Raw genomic sequence first — 23,648 nt, forward strand, 5'->3', positions numbered from 1 at the left:
CGTGATTTAAATTACACATCCGTGCTGACACTTGTATTATCTGAATAATTCGGGCTACGGGTGCATAACATGGTTTGAAAAGGGGATACCGCTTAAACCGGTGCTAGGGTGCGTAAAGAGAGTAGCACATACACAGTTCCAGTCAAACCACATGCAATTATAATACTTCTATGTATCACGTCAACGTCAGATACAACGTCAGAATATCCCTATTTGTAAGACATAAATACTCAAATTCTAAACTGTTCGGCCAGTTGTATGAAAGTTGTTAATTATTCGGTTTGTTCAAAGTTGAATAATAATGAAATGCGGGATTGATATCATTATCGGGGAATGAACGCAGTAGGGCTGGTTGAAGTGTGTGGAGTCCAAAGGACATCGATTATGCAATGCATTACTTAAATTCAATAGTTCACTATTTCATTCAAAAAATCTTAAAAAAAAGTTTATTTCATTTAAAAAAACATTACAGTAATTCTTTCCCTCCCATTCTGTAATTAGAACGACCCGATCATAACCGGAAACAGTCTATCAAATGACGTCACAGTAACGCGGGAAAAAATCAATCACATTTAAATGTAAAATTGACAAAAAGAGAATAAACAATTTTAATTCACATGTATATTGTTATGCGATTATTCGCGATCCGAACATATCCGAAGATGTTGCGTTCATCGGAAAAACGCAATTGTCGAAAGGCGGTTCATTTAAAGCATGCATGTTGTGGTGTAAATATTAGTTAATAGTAATACTTGGATACATATAGACTTTGGCCAAATTTGACGAAATCAAATACTTAACGTGTGTATGTGATAACCTGCTGGTTACCTAGTGAACATGCTGACTGTAATTGATTGGTTATTTTGTACATTTAAATTATTTTATTGTTAAAACTCTGTTTTGGAAAAGTATTGACCAATCAATAAACTTTTCGGCTCACTTTGGCCAAACTAAAAAACATAGCCTCCTTCATACAGTTGACTGCAGAAGACGAATCGAACTCCTCAGGTGCGCCATCAAAATGAAAAAAAAAGACATTCTGCGTTTAATATGATACCACTTTGTCATTGGCATTTAAATAAATTCGTGAATATAAGGGTTTGTCATATTCTTGCTCATGGCGTTATCTCCTGTACACAAGGCTCTGGTTCGCGTCGCGCCAGTTCAGGGCTTATTAGCTTATTCAACGATTTAAAAACTCGAACATTTATTCCAAACAAACAGTTTAGGCCAATTAGCGATTTTAAATTGGAATTCATGTTAGTAACTGTCAATCCATAAGCTATGCCAGCACTAGATGTCAAAAATCGCATACAATAATAGATATTAGTAAACTGCCTGTATTTGTCTACCCGCCCGTATGGTAGTTTAACCAAACGTGGGTATTATTCATTAGTAGAAAATACATTGGTAATCAGGACTTTGCAATGTGTGAAATTAATTTTGATAAACTGTATTTACAACTATGATAACCTGATAGCTTTAATAGGTGTTTATCATTAAACGATGAGAAATCATCTGTACACCTGTCTACTTATTGTGTTCATTTCCTTATATACTGGATCTAACGCAAAAACAAGGTAACATTATTAGACTTGTTGATTTAAATAAACTAAAAATAATGAATACAAAACACTAAAAACGTATAATTACAATTCAAATGTCTAACATTATTTTTGCGATATGTCTTAAAAAAATCAGCTGACAAAACAATGTGTTTTTTAATGTCAAGGGTGTGTATGTATTTTATATGTGCTAAAGTATTTCAAAATAGTCCAGATGCAGAAAACATCACAATTTTAAACAATATAATAAAGTCATCATTCCCAGCAAATGAAGCGATTTATACTAGTAAGTCAATAGTTAAATAAAACAAACGATTCATTTCATTTTACATTGTTTTGTATGTTACATTCGTCGATATGTAGAAGTATGACAATGTCAAAGTGAATATGTTCTTTTGAAATTCAATTTGGCCGATTGTTCAGTAACAACTTTGTTAAAGTGAACAACGTCGTTAACGTTATCGTTGTCTACTTTCAAATCAACATTCCTCTTAAAGTTCCACAAATACACATATAGTCTGAAGTATTCCTAACAAAAGGTGAGACGGCTGTTTCAGCTGTACTTGATTTTATTTAAATATACGAGCATATCATAAAAAGTTCACCATAAAAAGTTAACAACGATGTGTTAATCCCGTTGTTAACTTTAACATTGTTCTGAACAATCGAGCCATTTTAATGAGAGAATCAACAGGACCTCTTATATAACTTTAATAACTTTAAAAAACATTAATTTACAACACTGCGTTATGATAAAGGATTGCTCTTTTTTATTATGAAACTTAATCAATTCGCTATAATATTAAACTAGGAATTTGTTTTATATTAAAAGACGTTGAATTACAGTCACCTGCTATGTATAAATGTATCCTCAAAGATTTGAACAAGATAGCAATCGAAGCGATTATGTTTTTGAACTAGACTGAAATAATAGCCGCCTGATATTTCGCCTGACGTGCGTGATTAGCTAATTAATATTTCAACATATTCCGCTACAATGGGATGATCGTCCCTCTTTCTTTATAACCAGTTTGTCCATATCTCAATATTGTTTTTCAAATTCAAACATTTGACAGACAGCAGATGTAATCTCTGTTCTAAAAACGCGAATGATTTTGCGAACTATCATCTTTGTAGAGATATCTAGCATGTTCTGTATGACACGATTGTCTCTTGTCTATTGGGCTTAGCTCTAATTAGCTTGTAGTTTTCATTGTCGTATTGTTAGGTCGATAATAAAAGAGTTATGACTTTTGCGTGTTTAGAAATGAACTAGCTTACCTCCTTGTGAACAAAAGAGCGCACAAAACCAGAGTTAATGCTCACCATGGGGGATATGAACTCGCGAATCAGGCGGCTGTGTCTACAGCTGACATTTCCAATGAGTCTCCAACTAAAAGAAGTAGTTCAAAGATGTTGGCAACGTATTTTTATAAACTTTGTTGAAATTGAATTTTTGCTTACTAAATTAACTATATTTTTGGTATCACTTGAATGAGGTTTTTCTTATGATAACTGATATGTTTACTAAATGTCCGAAATGACTCTACATGTATATAGATAATGATATTGCAGTTTTTCGTGTGTGTTTTTTTATCTTTATAAACTGAATTCGGGCGTGAACTAGTCTACTTTGCACTTTTCTCAGACGATGAAAGCGCGTGTCAAAAATGAGTACATACTTGTACATTGGTTGGCTTAAACAGAGAATAATTGAAACAACCGTTGTTCATCAGCCAATTCCAGCGATCCCGTTCCATCACTTTCATTTAAAAACTCATGAGACAAATCGAAGTTTTCATTTGAGCTATTCCGTTTGTGCACGTGAATGTGTAAAATTACTCCCCATTCAAAATAATTTTGCGTTTTATAATCGATGCATTATCTGTTTAAACAAATGAAGAATGAAAAGTTTGTTTTCGACAGGTCCTCGTTTGACCAAATGTTAATGTCACGAGATGGGAGCGCAAAACGAAAACCATCGGAAGAAACTGTGGACAAAGAAGAATTAAACAAGGTAACTAACAAAAGACGTCGGTACTTTATTAAAAGATGCACTCTTACTCCCAAATAAGATTTACCACAATTAATATAATAGTATAAATGTGCCAAAAAGGACGAATACATGTAAAATAAACACATGTTAAAATGTAAAATGAATGATACCGGCTTTAATTTGAAAGAATGGTGCAGAAAACACGGTATTTCTGCCTTATAAGGCGATAATGAATCACAGTAAATCTTTTAGCACTCACTAATCATTTAATATTTTTCCGTTTACAGCTTTTAAATACATGGTTACAATCTAATTATCAGTAATTAATATTATCCATAAATGCATTATTAAGTAAGTAGTTAAAAGTTTATCACTCAAAATTTATGTTTGTTATATATGTATATGTATTGATTTTGAATAAGAGTGTCACTGTAATAATCTGCCTTAGAAAACCAGACACAGTAAACACATTTACATGCGCTTTTGCGTTTATAGGATATAATTCATGGATAATTTCTTTATGAGTTTTATCTTATTAAGAGAAAATGGAAATTATTATTCAAGCTTTAAATTTTGACCTGACAATCTTAATGAAATAGAATCCTTTATTTATTTGAAATCTAACCAACAGTGAAATAAAAATCTAGGGCAAAATTTTAAGAAATTGGTTATAAAAAAAGATAATTGTTTTGAGATCGGTCTATTTAAACTTTCTTTACTGTCTGTTCTGTTATCTTTTCCATTACTAAACAACGACCCTCAAACTATCGTCTTCAGCTTTGCTACTAAGGGACACTTCGTGCGGTCTCCGATTCATACTGCACATTATTTATACACTGATCGTACCATTTAACGAGCGTAACATAACGTTAATCAGGTTTTCCCGATCAGCAGCGTGTCTCTCTAATTGGGGGTTGTTCCACTGTCTTGAACATTATAGCGTATACTAAACATACCGCTTGGAGATAAAGGCACCGGAAGTAGTTTTTGCAGTCAAAGAAATATGGCCCTTATTATCTTTTAAATATCATCAAAAAGCTGCGGATTAATGTCACATTCTGTTTAAAGCATGGCAACATATAAGACGGTTCATGCATCGATTTTGGAACGTTCATGTTAAAATGCAAATCAAATGCGTCAAAGGTTTTGTCATTCCTCAGAGAATTACGAATTACTTGCCTGCATGTTGCCACAAGATAGATCACGGCAGTTGACGTGCAAAGTCGCGGAACGTCCGTACAATGTAATTGGATTTTAATGAGAATTATGTAAACTTAAAAACAAAATACCTTGTTTGAACAATTTGGTATGTAAGCACAAATAGAAATCGTCCAATCCTTTTATCGATGGCATTTTAATCCTATTTAGCGAATTGTTTAAAATTGTGATAAGTAGAATAAATACAAAGACAAATCACATTAGATTTTACGGCGAGTGAGTTTGAGTAATTTAAGGATTTGTGATAAAAATCAAAGTAATATATCTTGTTTAGCATGTCTTATTCATTCATAAGTTGCTTTCTTGTGCATATTTGTTTCAATGTATGAAATACTTATCGGGCCGTTCCATCTCAACCGTGGGAATTGTTAATATCAGGGTGTGTCAAAAGGTGAAAGTTAAGTGTAAGTTTGGATATAGGCCTATAGAAATCTTCAAGTGCAAATGTTAGTTGTTATTTTTATAAATTGAATCTGAACTAAAAAAAGAAAACGATATAAAAAAAAATCAGTCTGCTCACATAAACCGGTTATCATATCTGTCCGTGTCTAGCACGGGAATACGCCTTTTCGGACGTATTTAAACAGATGTGGTGATAGTTTGGTTATCATATTAACTCAGCGTATTCACGAACAAATCAAAAAACATTGACAGCGAAACAAAACATGCTTTTAAACAATAAAAACAAATACAACTAAATATACTGATATAGTAGTTTCATTTCAGATTTGCAGAAACCGACCGTAATAAAAAAAAATAAGTCGAAATTAAAATGATAAAGGACAATCAGATACTGGAAATGTAACGAATGTCCAATTATCAACGAGAACAGCTGCAAGGCTACCAGTAAATAATCACATGATCAAAATAATTATGTTTTATGTGTATATGTTTTCCTGTAGCTTTGATGATTTATGTTTAAACACGTTTATTTATATATTTACCTTATATTGTTCTTTATTGCTGTAGTTTTTATAATAATTTAAATGTACTTTCAAAGAGTTACCTGGAGATAGTTGGAGCAATTTCGACGGGTCTCGAGGCCGCTGTATCTGAGTGTAAACACCAATTTCGCTGGGATCTTTGGAACTGTCCCCTCACCGCCACCTCCGTCGTCAAGGCAACAACAAACAACAGGGGTCAGTTCAAATGTATTCAGCGTGACTATAATTGTTTGACTACACACGATACGTTTTACCAATCAACAAATTAAACGACCGTATACATATTTAACAGCTCTAAATGTTATTTTATTGTGACATATAACTGCCGTAAGATAACACGTTAACGTTCGCAAGACAAATTAACAGGTTAACTAGTTGTGATTTTCTTATTCCACTTAACAAGTAACATTATAACTAGATAAGTGGTAACACGAATCTTATTAAGTTACCCAGATATAATATTACTTATTAAGTGCAATTCACAAACCATAACTAGATAACCAGTTACTGCTAGAAGCGAAAAGTGCATTCAAAGCTAAGTGGTTACACGAATCTTATCTAGTTAACCAGTTATTATGTTACTTATTTAGTGGAATTCGCAAAACCATAACTAGTTAACATGTTAGTGTTGTACAGCTAAGAAGGATAATAGGTAGCAGCTTTAGGCACTTTTATACGGAATGCCGTTATGGCCATCGCCTGTGAATGTGTTCTGAAACGCGATAGTCGGAAGTACGATGATGAAAACGCGAAATCACGAAACTAAGATGGTGAAAACGCTACAGTACGATGATGAAAACGCGATAATACGATAACGAAAACGCGATAATACAACAGTACGATGAGGATAATGCGATAAACCATCGTGTTTTCACCATCGTAGTTTCATGATTTCGCGTTTTATAACATCGTAGTATCGTACTATCGCGTGATCATCATCGTACTGTCGTGTTTTCATCATTGTGTTATCGCGTTTTCATTATCGTACTATCGCGTTTTCATTATCGTACTATCGCGTTTTCATTATCGTACTATCGCGTTTTCGTTATCGTTCTGTCGCGTTTTCATCATCGTACTGTCGCGTTTTCATTATCGTACTATCGCGTTTTCATTATCGTACTATCGCGTTTTCGTTATCGTTCTGTCGCGTTTTCATCATCGTACTGTCGCGTTTTCACCATCGTAGTTTCGTGATTTCGCGTTTTCATCATCGTAGTTTCGTGATTTTTCGTTTTCAACATCGTAGTATCGTACTATCACGTTTTTATCATTGTACTGTCGTGTTTTCATCATCGTACTATCGCGTTTTCATCATCGTACTGTCGCGTTTTCACCATCGTAGTTTCGTGATTTCGCGTTTTCATCATCGTACTATCAAGTATCGCGTTTCAGATCAACACATTCATAGGCGATCGTCCTAACGGATTTCCGTACTTTTACGCTGTTTTTAGTCTTATGATTTTTATCTTTTCAAAATAGTTTCGCGAATATTAGATAGATAGCTCGTAATTATCGCGAAAATTAATTGGTAAACACTAAACAATTCGCGAACGCTATCCGGTTATCTTACGGCAGTAATATGCCACCATATTATTTAAAAAGAATTTTGGTATCTTTTTAAAAATAGAAAAATCTAGAGACATGGAGATTTACAGTTGAGTACAATGGTCGAGCGAATAAATGTACTTTCAAATAAACCTAGCTAAACTTTTAGTTTCAACATATTTCAAATGATTACAAAGTATGGAATTCACGATCGATCGATTCGTTGATAGCCAATGTTTCACCAAAATAACCTTTTAGACATTAAAGAGAAACAATGCTCCGAAAATATTAGTGCAAAAACTAAACGTATAACTATTTTGTCTATTACAGCAGCCAAAGAGGTGGCATTTCTGCAGGCGATAACTGCGGCAGGTGTGATGTACTCTGTCACAAAGAGCTGCAGCCGCCCCGACAACAAATTGTGTGGGTGTGGTGAAGGTGGAAACTTCCACTATGCATCTGGTATGGTTGAGCTGAATTATTGAATAAAACATCACTATTGCATAATGCTTAATTCTGGCACTTATTAATCTTATGGAAACAAGACGCATGAACTAGTAGATGAACTATGTATGTGTTGTTCTGAGTAGAGACTTAAAGGGGAAAAGCGGTATAGAGGTGAATTTCCGAACAATCTTTAATTTATCAGATTATTATCTTTGAAACAAGTTAAAAACACAAAACAACAACACGATCTTACAAAGTACAAACATTAACAAGTGAAAATTCGCTAAAATGTGTTGTCATCACCAAATAAAAGAAAAATACGCAATGAATGCTACGCCCCCAACACTGTGAAATCAGTTTAATCTCGTTACTAATGGCAATAATAGCTCCAAATGAGGATGCTTCTGCTGCTATCAGGTCTTATTTATGTTTTCCTGTTTTACTCCTAGGCTGATATTGACGTTGACGAGTCTTAAAACGGTGACAATGATGATAATAATGTTTAACTAGACTTGCTGTGTATGGTGAAAAGTATAATTATTACGACCGAACTGTAGATTTGTCCGCTACATCATCGAAGTATGTGAACATTGTACACTTTTATAAATGTACAACGCACGAGTAACGTGACTAATTTGCCTACGAGTACACGTTTAAAATGTACAAAGCACGAGTAACGTGACTAATTTGCCAACTCGTACACGTTTAAAATGTACGAAAGCACGAGTAACGTGAATATTTTGCCAACTCGTACACATTTAAAATGTACAAAAGCACGAGTAACGTGACTAATTTGCCAACTCGTACACATTTAAAATGTACAAAAGCACGAGTAACGTGACTAATTTGCCTACTCGTACACATTTAAAATGTACAAAAGCACGAGTAACGTGACTCATTTGCCTACTCGTACACATTTAAAATGTACAAAGGCACGAGTAACGTGACTAATTTACCTACTCGTACACATTTAAACAAATATTTCCCTTTAAACTCAACGGCAAGTGTAACATGTAGGTAAGGGTTCTCAACATCGCTAGAATTTTAAAAGAACAGACCTAGACGAAAAGTGTCAGACGTGTTCGTGTATGGGGATACACGTTCTCCAAAATGGTTGGAAAATGGTAGGCATTACCATCGTATATGTTGAATTATAGTTATTCCGTCTTCTTTTATTAATGTTGTGACGCAGTTGTTTTATTGGTTATCATTATCTAAGGAACAAATCCAGGGCAACCGCACACCAAGTTCATAACCACTGAAAGTACGCCAATGAAGTACCATTGCGAATTTACTGGACATGAATCGAAACACTGTTTTAAAAACTAACCGAGTTATAGTTAGATGGCATGAATAAAAATCTTAATACGTTATTTAGTATACAACTTCATCGGCTTACACATTGTCAACGCCAAATCAGGCGTGGGGAATGTGTATCGAATGAGTGGCAGTGGGCGGCGTTTAAAATACCCACGAAAGTTCTTAAATTCTTAATAATTAAGCACAGTTCTTAATGATTGCCTATCTGCAATTTCATTGGCATTAAATGAAGGTTGTATTTTAATGATTTTTAGTGTTTATAGTGCAATTAAAAGTGTTCAGTGCAACCGTTTTGTTTTCAGACACGCTTCGCTGGAAGTGGGGCGGCTGCAGCCACAACGTGAAGTTCGGGGAGAAAGTGTCCCGAATGTTCCTAGGGACAGGGCAACCTAATTCAGACATCTCACAGGCCGTCAAGAGCCACAACGAGAGAGCGGGTCATAAGGTACAGCTTAAGGCCAAACCGGTCTAATTTTAAACGGATCTCGAAGATAACTATAACATTATATTTATACAGAAAGACAACTCAATTTCAAATTTAACAACACAGCTTAACAGTGTAGTGGCTTGCATAGGTCTTGATTGGTGCATTGTACTGTTTATACAGCCATATAACAATATAACACAATTCCAAATACCAACGTAGACTCTTGTCATGCTTCCAATGACTTCGCAATTATGACATAGTCTATGTTCAGCCACATCTCTTGCAAGCGTTACATTGACAGTGCGTTATGAAAGGAGTCTGAAATGATTACAAAAGTTCTTACAGTACAACATGAAACATGAGTTTTTCTTGTATTGTAAAACCGTATTGAATTGGATTGTACAAATCCAATTACTAGAGTGCTGTTCTTGAAAATGAAAACAATATGTGTGTCTTCTGAGGAAACAGAAACAGTATTAGTCATGACTTATTGACTTTTAGTACAGCTGCTGGCTTGAATTCTAAAATTAAGTTTTTTGTGTGTTATTTTAACGACTTACGCATGGGTTTCTGAGTCAAATATAGAATCTCTTACAATTTTATCTGAACTGTAACACTAGGGTTCAATGTTGTCTTATGAATTTCTACACACCGACAGCGAGCGTTATAATACGTTATATGTCGAATAGATCATGTCGAATAGTTCAATGTCGAAATGTGATGCATTACGGGGCTTTGGCCCAGAGCATGTTGTTGATCGTGTATCATTTACATGATTATTATTACTAAAATTCATTACTATTTTGCGTTCAATAATAACTTATACAAACCCCAAATTTAAGTAACGCAGCACACAGTTGCTTTGCTTAACATTAGCATATGGTTAGTCTAAACTTTATTTATTTGTCAACGATTGTGAAGGAAGTCATATTAACTTATGCTTAGTCACTGGTATTGGCACGGTGTTGCGCGATAGTGTGGTCTGGTTCTCTGGGGGAAAGCGGAGAACTCGGAGAAAACCCTCTTGTCCCACTTTGTGACCACCTACCAAACTAACATTTGCCTAGAATATGGATGATCGCTCTTAAACAAGAAAAAATAAACTCTGTAAAATCGTTATTTCTGTAGGCTTATTGGCATAAGCTTTCTCACTGGGAACGTATTCTTTCTGCTGACATAACATCCCATCTACAGTTATCTGCTGAATTTCATTTCTAATTGTGTGTACAAGGCGGGTTCCCCCTACTCATCGCGACCATTTGGAACAAGATAGTGAAAACATTGGGTTGTCACAGAGTTGAATAGGCTAGACGATAACTACACGTCCTCTACTTAACTTCATTTCCAAAACAATTTCGATGTCCATGGAAATACGATTATCTGATAGTCCAATGGCATTTTGAGGATATATTGGTTGACAGGCATGTCTCGGCACGAACTATTTTAACCTGCCTGTCCTTACATTGCTTAGCATTGCATACAGATTTAATGTAGCAGTTCTTTGATATACATGTAAACGTTATTTTGATGCACGAACACTTATTCCCCCAATATAATATCCAGAATTACATTCGAAGGATATTGCTTTCAATAAATGTTTGCTTAAATTTCACACCACAGTTTTATTAATAACACTATCTGGTACCTCAGTAAACCAAAAACATTTTGTGTATTTGTATGCCTCAAGTGGCATAAATACAGTATAGTTTCCCACATTTTTAAATTTTTAAGTTTCAATGAAAATATAAAATATATATTCTTATTTACATATATATTGTGTTCTTCATTAACAGTTTGTCAAGCGGACAATGAGAACACTCTGCAAGTGTCATGGCGTTACCGGAAGTTGTCAAATGCGCACCTGTTGGAAACAATTAGCTGGCTTCCGGGAGATCGGAGACAAGTTGAAGAAACGATACAAACGAATAAAAGACCTCCGCCATATGCGTGGGTTTATGCAGTACAGTAATAAAGTGCAGCACCCCCGCCTCACAAAAATCTCCAAGCAGGATCTCGTGCATTTTCAGGACTCTCCCAATTTCTGCGAGACTGATAATTCCATCGGGTACCTTGGAACACATGGTCGTGAGTGTCTAAGACTGGAGAAGGGTGCTAGTGGAAAAAATCTGACCAAATTCGAGCGACAGAGCTGTCGGCGCCTCTGCCGCGATTGCGGGCACCGAGTCGGCAAGCACGTGCAAGAGGAGACGTATGACTGTGACTGTGAATTCAAGTGGTGCTGTTCTGTGGATTGTAAGAGATGCACGAGAAATGTGACTAGGTACTACTGTAAATAGAACACGTGAACAGTATTTTAACGTTGTTTAAGCTACTTACTCCATTACAGATTTGGGATGAATCTTGTGAAGTGTCCACGAAATCTTAACAATTGCTGTTTGTCTACGTGAGGACAGAATACACAGGGTATTTTAGTGTTTTTATTGTTTTGCAACAGTCGTCGCCCCTTTCTGTGAATGGATTAAAATACTTACGAACGGAGAAAAACGGTTTCCAGACAATCAAAGTTACTTTGTACATACATAAACTAGATATAGTGTCCGTAGTACAAAGAAATGTTTCGCAAAGATGATTTAAATGATTCTATATTCATGTTCAATTACAGACAAACCCCGTTGGCTCGAACTAGGGACCGGCAAAAATACCTCGAGCCTCGGAAAATTCGAGCCAAGCAGGAATTCTAGCCTTCAGTATTATGATATGGGAATTCGAGCCAAGCGAATTCGAGCCAACGGGGTTCGACTGATTGTGGTTTTATTGGCGCTTATGCGCTTACAAAACTTCTATATCTTGTTATTACTGTTCAAATCGTCTACCCAATTGTTTGGTTGGCTTTATTGTTAGCAAATATATGTGATGTAAATTATTGTTTAGTTACCGTCTACAATACAGACTTGACTTCTCAATTAGGATTAATACCAAATGAGATTATCTGTAAATATGATATGTACTGACTTTGAAATAAACTTTATTTCTTTTGATGGAAGAACTTTTAATCTAAACGATAAATAATTCCTTTTATCAAATTTGATTAATTCATTTCTGTGTTCAATTCCCGTGTATCAATAATTAAGTAATTAAATATCGTATCTTCCATTATATAACGACTGTTCTTCAGTCATGTATGTACTTTATAAAGAGATAATATTTGTGTAAGAGTACTCTTGCAACTGCAAGCACGAACGAGACTTTAACGAAGATATTGAAACGGGTGCATTCTAACATCTCTGCGCAACGCCCTGGATCTTTAAAGACTAGATAAGCTACTGTCACATAAATTTGACATATAAGCAAGGAGGGTCCTTCAAAATTGCGACTTATCGGTAGCTTTCTTAAACTTATTTGGCGCTTATATCACTGTTTAATCTATATAGGAATATATAGAGGATAGAAAAGTGTTTGTCTCATTGTAAGATCGCAATATATTTCACCTCGTGGGCACCGAAGCACATTCTTCTCGCAAGTAGCGTAAAGTCCCTAAATACGCATCAAAATGACATAAAATTGTAGTTTGTCCGAGAGCATATTGAATCGTATGCGATCACAGGTTCATTTTCAAAATGACGTCGTTGAAATAGTGAAATATCATTTTTATTTCATTGATGAGTCTCTATATAAGAGAATCTTATAAAAGGAAAGAAACAATATGTGTAAACGTTGCCTTTATATAACATTAAAACATACATGTTTATATGTCATAAATAACTTATAGATGCAAATTTCTGGTCGGTGACCTGCACAATAAAATATAACTTGATAGTAATAAGCAATAGCGGGTTTGAGAGTATATGATACATGCATGCTTATAGAAATGTGTTTGGCGAGTAATACAGGGACAAAGTAGATGACGTTTCTAGTTTAAACGTTATATATTTTACAACGATTGTGAAGTAAGTTATGATAACTTATACTTATACTATAGCAAAAAGTGTATGATACATCTAGGACAACCCTTTTTACCCCTAAGTTTTATTAGTGCAGTCGTATCTTCAATTTAGGTCATCTTCCACAAATATGGCAGCTAACAAAAGACTGGTATATTTTTTAGCGTTCCTTGTTATTGTTTTACCCGTTATTACTGGAATACTTGTTTGGAAACTACTGCCTCAGTGTGACGAAGGTGCAGAAAATGGATCGGCAGGAAAAGTTCAGCAACCGACGACAACGCCACTAGCAGACGGCAAAAGTACAGCTAATCCCGGAAGTGCTTCTAAGACGACGACGGTAGATCCCCATGGTGATGGGCCTTGGCATAATCTGCGCTTACCTTCGTCTGTACGCCCTGTCCATTATGAGCTGTCACTGTTTCCGGATTTTTACGACGATGAAAGCACGTTTTACGGCAATGTTTCCATAGAAATAAGAGTGACCGAAGAAACTCGCGTGTTGATGGTCCATGTTCTGTACCTGAACATTTCGAGCACAAGGGTCGTAGATGCGTTTTCTAGAAATGTAGCGATCAAACGAACATTTGAATATCACCCAAACCAATTCTGGGTCATTGAAACAGTTACCGCTATTCCGGCCAACTCGAGTGTTCAACTTCAGATTGCATTTAGTGGCTCTCTGAAGAGGTCTATTGTTGGGTTTTACAAAAGCACCTACATGAATGATATTACAAAGAAAAGCAGGTAAGCGTCATGTGTAACAATTTTCTTCATTCTTGAACGTGCACTTAGCAATGTTACGGGCAAATAAGCACTTTTCTTCATCTATCCAAAGTCCCAATACGACATGAGACTACTCTTCCATCACAACTTGGTAATATATATTATCTGCGAGAGTTGATAAATTATACTGAATATGATAACTGACAGCTTAAATCCATTTTCTTCAATATAAACTAGTTCCATAGCGACTACAAAGTTCGAGCCCGTGAACGCGCGACGGGCGTTTCCGTGTATGGACGAGCCAAACATCAAGGCCGAATACACAGTGACTCTGATACATCGTCGGGGGTATACTGCTCTATCTAACATGCCAGTGCAGGTACGAAACATACAGGTGAACAGTGACCTAACATTTGAACTTGAATACTCAGTAAAATACTTTTCGAACAAAATTTAATAAGGTTAACAACTTGACAATGTATACCCTAATAAGCCTCGAAATGACCGTCTAATTCTACTAGGACAAAGTGCTATGTAGGAGCGTTGACGTTGACGACGATTCATCTTAGTTTATAATGTGCGCCTTCTTCATAAACAATAGCAATTTCAACCCCTTGTATTTTTACACACACATTTATACACACTAGTCCTATGTTATGTATGTTTGTATAACTACTTTTACCCCGATGCAGAGTTCCTCCCACTGGTCTGAGGACAGCTCCCTGGAAGCTACTAGATTTCTGCGATCCGTAAAAATGAGCACCTATCTCGCCTGCTTTATCGTCTGCGACTTCAAATATCTAGAAGGAATAACCAATTCTAATGTCAAGGTTCGCTGTTCTTACAGTTTTTTCAGCTTTGATTATGTTAAAGGGTATGTTAAACAATCAACACATTTATTCATAGGGAGCGAAATCTGAATCAAAAAGCGAAAAGAGTTTACTTTTCTCTAATATTCTCTTCTCTAGTAGTTACTCTCTCGTGAGTACTCTTTTCATATATCACAGGTTTGTGTGTACTCTTTTCATATATCACAGGTTCGTGAGTACCCTTCTCATATAAACATATATCACAGGTTCGTGTGTACTCTTTTCATATATCACAGGTTCGTGTGTACTCTTTTCATATATCACAGGTTCGTGTGTACTCTTTTCATATAACACAGGTTTGTGTGTAGTCTTTTCATATATCACAGGTCCGTGTGTAGTCTTTTCATATATCACAGGTTCGTGTGTACTCTTTTCATATATCACAGGTTCGTGTGTACTCTTTTCATATATCACAGGTTCGTGTGTACTCTTTTCATATAACACAGGTTCGTGTGTAGTCTTTTCATATATCACAGGTTCGTGTGTACTCTTTTCATATATCACAGGTTCGTGTGTACTCTTTTCATATAACACAGGGTCGTGTGTAGTCTTTTCATATATCACAGGTTCGTGTGTACTCTTTTCATATATCACAGGTCCGTGTGTACTCTTTTCATATAACACAGGTCCGTGTGTAGTCTTTTCATATATCACAGGTTCGTTTGTAATATTTTCATATATATCACAGGTTCGTAAGTACTCTTCTCATATAAACATATAACACAGGTTCGTGTGTAGTCTTTTCATATATCACAGGTTCGTGTGTACTCTTTTCATATATCACAGGTCCGTGTGTACTCTTTTCATATATCACAGGTCCGTGTGTAATCTTTTCATATATATCACAGGTTCGTAAGTACTCTTCTCATATAAACATATATCACAGGTTCGTGTGTAGTCTTTTCATATATCACAGGTTCGTGTGTACTCTTTTCATATATCACAGGTCCGTGTGTACTCTTTTCATATAACACAGGTTCGTGTGTAGTCTTTTCATATATCACAGGTTCGTAAGTACTCTTCTCATATAAACATATATCACAGGTTCGTGTGTAGTCTTTTCATATATCACAGGTTCGTGTGTACTCTTTTCATATATCACAGGTCCGTGTGTACTCTTTTCATATAACACAGGTTCGTGTGTAGTCTTTTCATATATCACAGGTCCGTGTGTGATCTTTTCATATATCACAGGTCCGTAAGTACTCATCTCATATAAACATATAACACAGGTTCGTGTGTAGTCTTTTCATATATCACAGGTTCGTGTGTACTCTTTTCATATATCACAGGTCCGTGTGTACTCTTTTCATATAACACAGGTTCGTGTGTAGTCTTTTCATATATCACAGGTTCGTGTGTAATCTTTTCATATATATCACAGGTTCGTAAGTACTCTTCTCATATAAACATATATCACAGGTTCGTGTGTAGTCTTTTCATATATCACAGGTTCGTGTGTACTCTTTTCATATATCACAGGTTCGTGTGTACTCTTTTCATATATCACAGGTTCGTAAGTACTATTATCATATATCACAGGTTCGTAAGTACTATTATCATATATCACAGGTTCGTAAGTACTATTATCATATATCACAGGTTCGTGAGTACTCTTTTCATATATCACAGGTTCGTGTGTACCCTTCTCATATATCACAGGTTCGTGTGTACTCTTTTCATATATCACAGGTTCGTAAGTACTATTATCATATATCACAGGTTCGTAAGTACTATTACCATATATCACAGGTTCGTAAGTACTATTATCATATATCACAGGTTCGTAAGTACTATTATCATATATCACAGGTTCGTAAGTACTATTATCATATATCACAGGTTCGTGAGTACTCTTTTCATATATCACAGGTTCGTGTGTAGTCTTTTCATATATCACAGGTTCGTGTGTACTCTTTTCATATATCACAGGTTCGTAAGTACTATTATCATATATCACAGGTTCGTAAGTACTATTATCATATATCACAGGTTCGTAAGTACTATTATCATATATCACAGGTTCGTGAGTACAATTTTCATATGTATATATATATTTTAGGTTCGTGCGTACTCTTTTCATATGTACATGTATCCCAGGTTCATGTGTACTCTTATCATATATCACAGGTTCGTGTTTTCTCTATATATATCACAAATTGGTGTTTACTCTTTTCGTTTATCACAGGTTCGACTGTACGCACCACCAGACCGGGTAAATCAGACACGCTACGCCCTGGAGGTGGCGCTCACCGCTGTTGATCTGTATACGGACATGTTCGATATTTCCTACCCGCTTCCAAAATTGGGTAAGATTACAATACCTCGCTGTTAAAATGAACGTGTGTTCGTGTGAAGAATCACATTACTTAAGCTGAGTCATAACTGAGAGATACTGTCAAAAGTATAGACAATGGAACTCCTTCGGCTGACGTAACAAAAATAAGTTAATAATGTTTTAGAACAGACTGTAACGCTATGTTTTTATGCGATTAAACACTGTCAAACTGCTTACAGTTTGGTTATGTTTTCATACTTGACAATCTTAGAGGTATAAGCGTTGTTCTTTCAGACCTTATATCGATTCCCGACTTTGTATCCGGCGCAATGGAGAACTGGGGGCTGATCACGTTCAGAGAGACGAACATCTTGTTTGACCCGCGCCAAGCATCCGCCGCTAACAAGCAGCGCGTAGCTACCGTCGTGGCGCACGAGGTGTCACATCAGGTGAACATGATTTTCCATGAAAAGAACTAACATTTCGACTGCACATGCGCATGCTTATGAAAAGGCCAAATCAACCCAAAACATCAACGCCAGTGTTTTTATGTCGAAAAAGCTGTCGCATAAGTACGACCATTACTGTTTCGCATCCTTCAAATGCGTATAGATATAATACCGTTCAAAGATAAAAAATATTCTAAACTTATTTTCGGTGTAAGAACATAGTAAAGCAAACGTTTTGCAAATACGAAGCATAGTTTTTAAAAATTGCGCTACATTTCAGTGGTTTGGTAACCTGGTAACGATGGATTGGTGGCAGGATCTGTGGCTAAACGAGGGGTTCGCTTCATTCATGGAGTATCTAGGAGCAGACAAACATGAACCGGACTGGAATATGGTAAATGGTTGTTGAAGACGACACAATTTCTGTCTTGCCATTGGTTTTGTTCGCAAGTTTGAAAAAATACTTGTTAAATGCAGTTGTTATCTGCCTATTGTCAGATTCGTTAACACAGTAGGGGAAGAATCATTCAATCAAGAGTCATAAGTTTAACACTGTTATGGTTGAAGTAAATGCATATCTAGATTGTTCCAACCTCTTTGTGTCTGATTTCCAGCCAGCTCAGTTCCTCCTCGAAGACGAGCAGCCGGTGATGGAGACGGACGCCGGAGTATCGTCGCATCCTATCGTCGTCCACGTGACAGACCCTGCAGATATCAACGCCGTATTTGATTCAATATCATACAGCAAGGTAATTACTTCAGCGGATTTTTAATGAAATGCCATTGACATTAAAACAAACGGGGCAATGTGATTTTGATAAGGCACGCTATTGCATCATTTATACAAACATTTTACAACCAAATAACATGTTCTCATCCGTTAGAAGAAAACACATTCAGCGGCTAATTATTCTGTGTACGCAATATTTAGGAGCAGAGGTGATTGGCAATTGTTTATTCGGATGTTGTCATAACTACAAGTGAAAGGGATTACTAACTGAATGTTTTACATTGACATGGAATGGTTATAGTGTTACTAGTATTATAAGTGCCAGTTTCTGCCAGTTTGTCTCGTTTGTCTCGTTTAATCGTTTCGTTGCGGGTCAACAATTAAAATAAGATATGAGACATCATAAACATTCACAAGTCCTCGTGACGAAAAGAAGAATTTTGAAATACGCCCATAACGGTCCGCTTTCTTTATTTAGTGCTGTCGCCCGCTTCATGCGAAAAGATGACACAACGCCAATTGTCGTTGGTTTTATGTTCAACCGTAATATAGTCGAAAACCATTGGCTCGATATTGCTTGGCACGTGTTCGTTGGCTCGAACTGGATGTAAAGGACCGATTTTGTTTTACTATATGTAAGCATTCACGCTTGGCTCGATATTCGAAAGGCTCGAAGTATTTTCGCCGGTCCCTGGGATATCGAGCCAATTAGTTTCGCCCGTACATTGTTTGTCATTTGATTCTGGGCGACGAAATGAAATAACACATGGACGACCTTGGTGCTATTATAGGTCGTCGTTTTGTTTTGGCCAATAACTATGTTGATAAATGCTCATGTTTTATTCGTATTGTCTCCCTTGCGCTTGCCGAAGGTTACATGATAAATTAACAACGTAAAAACTGACTAACTTTGTCTTTTATTCTGTCGCCCGCTATACGTATTCGCATATATCTTCAGGGTTCCTCAGTTATCCGTATGTTGGAACAATGGATGGGTCGAAAGCAGTTCTTCGGCGGCATCAGTCGCTACCTCAACACTTACAAGTACAGAAATGCACAGACGGATGATCTCTGGGAAGCGTTAGGACAGGTTGGCATGCTATATTGTGTTCATTATCTGAAAATGATACATTTGTGTTTTTTTTAAATAATAAAAAAAGGTCGTGAATTTCAGTCTGTATTATTGTATTTCGAGGTTGTGTTTCAATCATTAAGTCTATGTAAGGCTTTAGTATTTTTGCCTTTAAACGAGATAGATCAACATTTGAAATTTTTATATTCTACTAGATACAAGGATCCTCAAAAAACCACAGTGTAAAGGCTGTCATGGACACGTGGACAAAGCAAATGGGACTTCCGGTTCTCATCGTGACCGTGTCCACGGACGGACGGACAATCACACTTACACAGAGCCGTTTTCTTGCTGACAAGACCGCCACGTTTGACCCAAACGACTCTGAATTCCGGTAATTTTACTGCCAAATAAACATCAACACATATTTTGTACATATTCTATACACATAGATCACAATTTCACTTACCCTTTTTTAAACACACGCCTTCTTAATATGTTATTTTATTAACTGGCAGTTAAAATGTGGTAAACTACAAAATGATTTTCGGACAATTTCTTGAATAAATTGTTAACTCTGTTAACGTTGTCTGTATGTTTCTTCTTTTTTCTGCCCTTTGCGTTTCACAACATGGTTGTTGGATTTGACTCTACATTATATTCCATTATTTGAATAATAGTTAAGCTCTCTCAAGTCAGTAGCATTTTAGTCTTATCTGTTGACACGCATTGAATGTTTTCTGTAAGCTGACACATTATTTGAAACCCATAAGACAATAAGATCATAACCATTATAGTTGGATGCCAAAAAAGATCTTTATGGGATTTAGCTTCCGATAAAAAAATAATCATTTTCTACTAAAACATTGAACATTCTCTTGAAAGAAAATATATTTAATCCACATTTCATTATTATTAGTAAATGACTACTATGATTATTCTAGTTACAAGTGGTACATCAAGGTTGACTTGAAAACAAACAAGGGAGACAAATACGATGTGTGGATGGAGAAAACGGACTCAGGTATTGATCCTTGCTCTTTTCGTTAATGATGGTAGTGGCATTTTGCGTGTAAAATGTCATGACTTCTTTAGACTAAACTATCACAATAGCGCCGCTGAGCGAATCCTGCTATTATTTAATTTTTCCAGTCGAATAAATACATACTTCGTCAAATTCGCCACAGTTATGAGCCTTGTTACATATGTGCAAATTGTCATAAAAATGACGAGATTTACTAACTTTATATTGCTTATCCGGTACCAATTTATTCCAGTTAAATGATGATTTTTTTCTTAAGTGACATTATCGGCCAACCAACTGGGGTTTTCGTTGCACAATCCCAACTCCTGGGTGAAGTTCAACATTGATGGGAACGGGTTCTACCGCGTCAACTATCCAGTTGAATGGTGGAGAAGAATATCCGATGTTCTTAGTACTAAAACATTTGTACGTAGGTTTGTTAAAACATTCACATCTATATACCTGTATATAAATTTGTTAAATAATACTAAGGCGGTTATATATATATATATATATTGAACATTTCATTTGATAAAAAAATAGTATGGTTTGTTAATTGCTTCATTCTCAAAATGTGTACACAACATCTTTATTTCAGGATTTTACTCCTTCTGACAGATCTAACTTGATAAACGATGTTTTCAATCTTGCACGAGCCGGGCTGCTAAGCTATGACGTTGCATTGGATATGACGTCATATTTAGACAAGGAGGACGATTATCTCCCTTTGGAAAGTGCACAAAGCGGACTGAGCTATATTGCTGCCATGCTTGAATTTACTGGAGATTATGAACTGCTACAGGTTCCCAAACCATATTTTTTTTCTTATTTCATTTATATAATACAAAGTATTATATCTTATACGTTTAACATAGTTAATAATAGTGGATTGACAAATTCTCACATTGATACTTTGATGTTTTTAAAACTTTCAGCAATATAAAGTTCAGAAAGTGTCGGCTTTGTATAGCAAACTGGGTTGGAATGACTCCGGAACTCATCTTGAAAAGTAGGTTGTTCGATTAAATGTTATACATATTGGTCAATCATAAGAATCGATTGATGCGTCATGTGACATTAAACATTATTAAGCTTGTTTTTAAGATAAGATAACAGTATTTTGTTTCAATGAGAGCGCTAGCTTGTGGGGTTCATGTTTGTGTCTTCATTAGTGTGATTTACTACCAAGATGATATTTCGATACGTTTGCAACTACTTACTTTATCCCTGTGATATTTCCAGGCTACTTCGGTCCACGGTGATTGCGCTCGCGTGTGGCAATGGTCATGTGGAGTGCATCAGAACTGCCCAGCAGAAATTCCAGGACTGGCTATATCTCAATACCACGTACGATAATACTTAATTTTACATCATCAGTATTCTCTTACTTTGATTGCGTTGACTGAAGTTAATAAGAGCTGTGTTTAAAAGACAAGTATATTTTTCAGGTCATTTCGGTTTTTATTTTATACTTTAAACATTCATAAACGTTTTACAACATACTCAGGTATCAATCACATTCACATGCCTTCACATGTCATTTAGAATACCACCCAATCTGCGTTCACTGGTGTACACGTACGGAATGCGGGCCTCGGACTCGTCACGTGACTGGTACGTCACCTGGCAACGATATCTTGACGAGCCCGTGCCACAAGAAAAGACCAAACTACGGTCGGCTCTGGCGAAAACACACTCTATTCCGCTTCTGATGAAGTCAGTATTCTTCCCACAGTTTAATCACCGTTGACAAATTGTTGGGGTACTCAGTTGTATAAAAAGAATGCTAAATTTAAGAAATTAAGATAATGATCTGCGTATTGCAACAAAAACAGACAACATCTTTAAAGTATTATTATTTGTGTATTTGCTTCCAATAGACAAATAAAATACACGGCTGTGGAACTTATGTAAAGATTATTAAGTACCGAAGTGCTAACTGTAATTATTACTATATCCTTGTGTACTAATTTGTACTCATATGTAAAAATTCTTTTCAGATATATTGAGAATGCTAAGAACGAGTCGTACGTGAGGTCCCAGGACTATTTTACTGTGCTCTCTTATATCGCCGGTAACCGAGTTGGGAGGAGCCTAGTGTGGGACTGGGTCAGGAATAACTGGCAGTACCTCGTCGACAGGTAAATATTATTAGTAATTTCATTTGATGGTCAAAGCTACTTTGGAAATACGAACGATGTAAGAATTGGAGAAGTAACATATCTTAATACTTATGCTAGTAAATCAATGGGCAAATAAGTGTTCTAAATGTTCATTCGATATGTAATTTAATAAGGAAACTGTGAATGGTTACAGTGTGTTTACATTTCAGGTTCACCCTTTATTCGAGATATTTTGGAAGGCTTCTACCAAGTGTTATCTCAGACTTCAACACAGAGTATCAACTGGAAGAGGTATTCAAATGTGGCTATAACTGTTGTGTCAATATTTACATATTACAAAGTAGTCGTCCATTTGGTATTTCTGCAAACTTTTTTTTTTTGAAAAAGGTAATTGACCTTCCCTAATCCCGTTTTAGGTTGAATCGTTTTTCGCCAAGTACCCGGATGCTGGTGCGGGATCGAGCGGCCGGAAGCAAGCACTAGAGAGCATCCGGCGGAACATCAACTGGATGGCCGAAAATAAAGACACTGTGGTCGCCTGGCTCCAGAAACACGTACAGCTCTAACAGTAGCTGGATCGGTCTTCCTTTTTTCTAAAACATTTTACAGCAATGCGATGAATGGATTATAAAACGCGCTCATTTACTTGATGTTGCTCTACTGTGATGAAAATGAAAGTAGACATTTGTTTAATAAAAAGATTATACTTCAGAAGCCTTGTTGGTACAAAGGAATATATATCAGCCGCAAAAAAAAGTCGAGACTGTGGTGAGGCGTATAAGATATTATGTTTGTTTCCCGACATACCCTAGTTTTGCAAAGAACCTATTAACCTTTTTGTTGCCTTTAAAAATATTTTTCAACATTTGTTTGAATTATTTCTTTAAATAGTCAGAAATTAAGTGATGCTAATAGTGATTGTAGTAATGTTCATAAGCATATAATTTATAGTTTGGGCTAAGAGAGCAATCTTAAGAATCAATTTGCTTTAAAAAAGAAAGTTTTTAAAAATC

General features: G+C 36.0%; 2 protein-coding genes across 2 annotated transcripts; both read left to right on the top strand.

Annotated features, from left to right (window-relative positions):
• Nucleotides 1-1,347: 1,347 nt before the first annotated feature.
• On the top strand, nucleotides 1,348-12,461 carry LOC128221880 (protein Wnt-8b-like). The gene is made up of 6 exons (XM_052930520.1): nucleotides 1,348-1,580; nucleotides 3,492-3,582; nucleotides 5,780-5,918; nucleotides 7,599-7,730; nucleotides 9,338-9,480; nucleotides 11,256-12,461. The coding sequence occupies exons 1-6, from the start codon at nucleotides 1,507-1,509 to the stop codon at nucleotides 11,757-11,759; spliced, it is 1,083 nt and encodes a 360-aa protein (XP_052786480.1). The 5' UTR covers nucleotides 1,348-1,506; the 3' UTR covers nucleotides 11,760-12,461.
• Nucleotides 12,462-13,494: 1,033 nt separating this feature from the next.
• On the top strand, nucleotides 13,495-23,349 carry LOC128222016 (glutamyl aminopeptidase-like). The gene is made up of 18 exons (XM_052930760.1): nucleotides 13,495-14,111; nucleotides 14,328-14,469; nucleotides 14,783-14,920; nucleotides 17,148-17,268; nucleotides 17,532-17,686; nucleotides 17,967-18,080; nucleotides 18,301-18,435; nucleotides 19,375-19,506; nucleotides 19,704-19,882; nucleotides 20,433-20,512; nucleotides 20,790-20,938; nucleotides 21,111-21,314; nucleotides 21,448-21,521; nucleotides 21,755-21,859; nucleotides 22,058-22,228; nucleotides 22,513-22,653; nucleotides 22,845-22,926; nucleotides 23,052-23,349. Exons 1-18 carry the CDS (start codon nucleotides 13,495-13,497, stop codon nucleotides 23,199-23,201), a joined length of 2,889 nt encoding a protein of 962 aa, XP_052786720.1. The 3' UTR covers nucleotides 23,202-23,349.
• Nucleotides 23,350-23,648: the final 299 nt, after the last annotated feature.

This window comes from Mya arenaria, chromosome 2 (genome assembly GCF_026914265.1).
Source record: "Mya arenaria isolate MELC-2E11 chromosome 2, ASM2691426v1".
In the NCBI taxonomy this organism is placed as follows: domain Eukaryota; kingdom Metazoa; phylum Mollusca; class Bivalvia; order Myida; family Myidae; genus Mya; species Mya arenaria.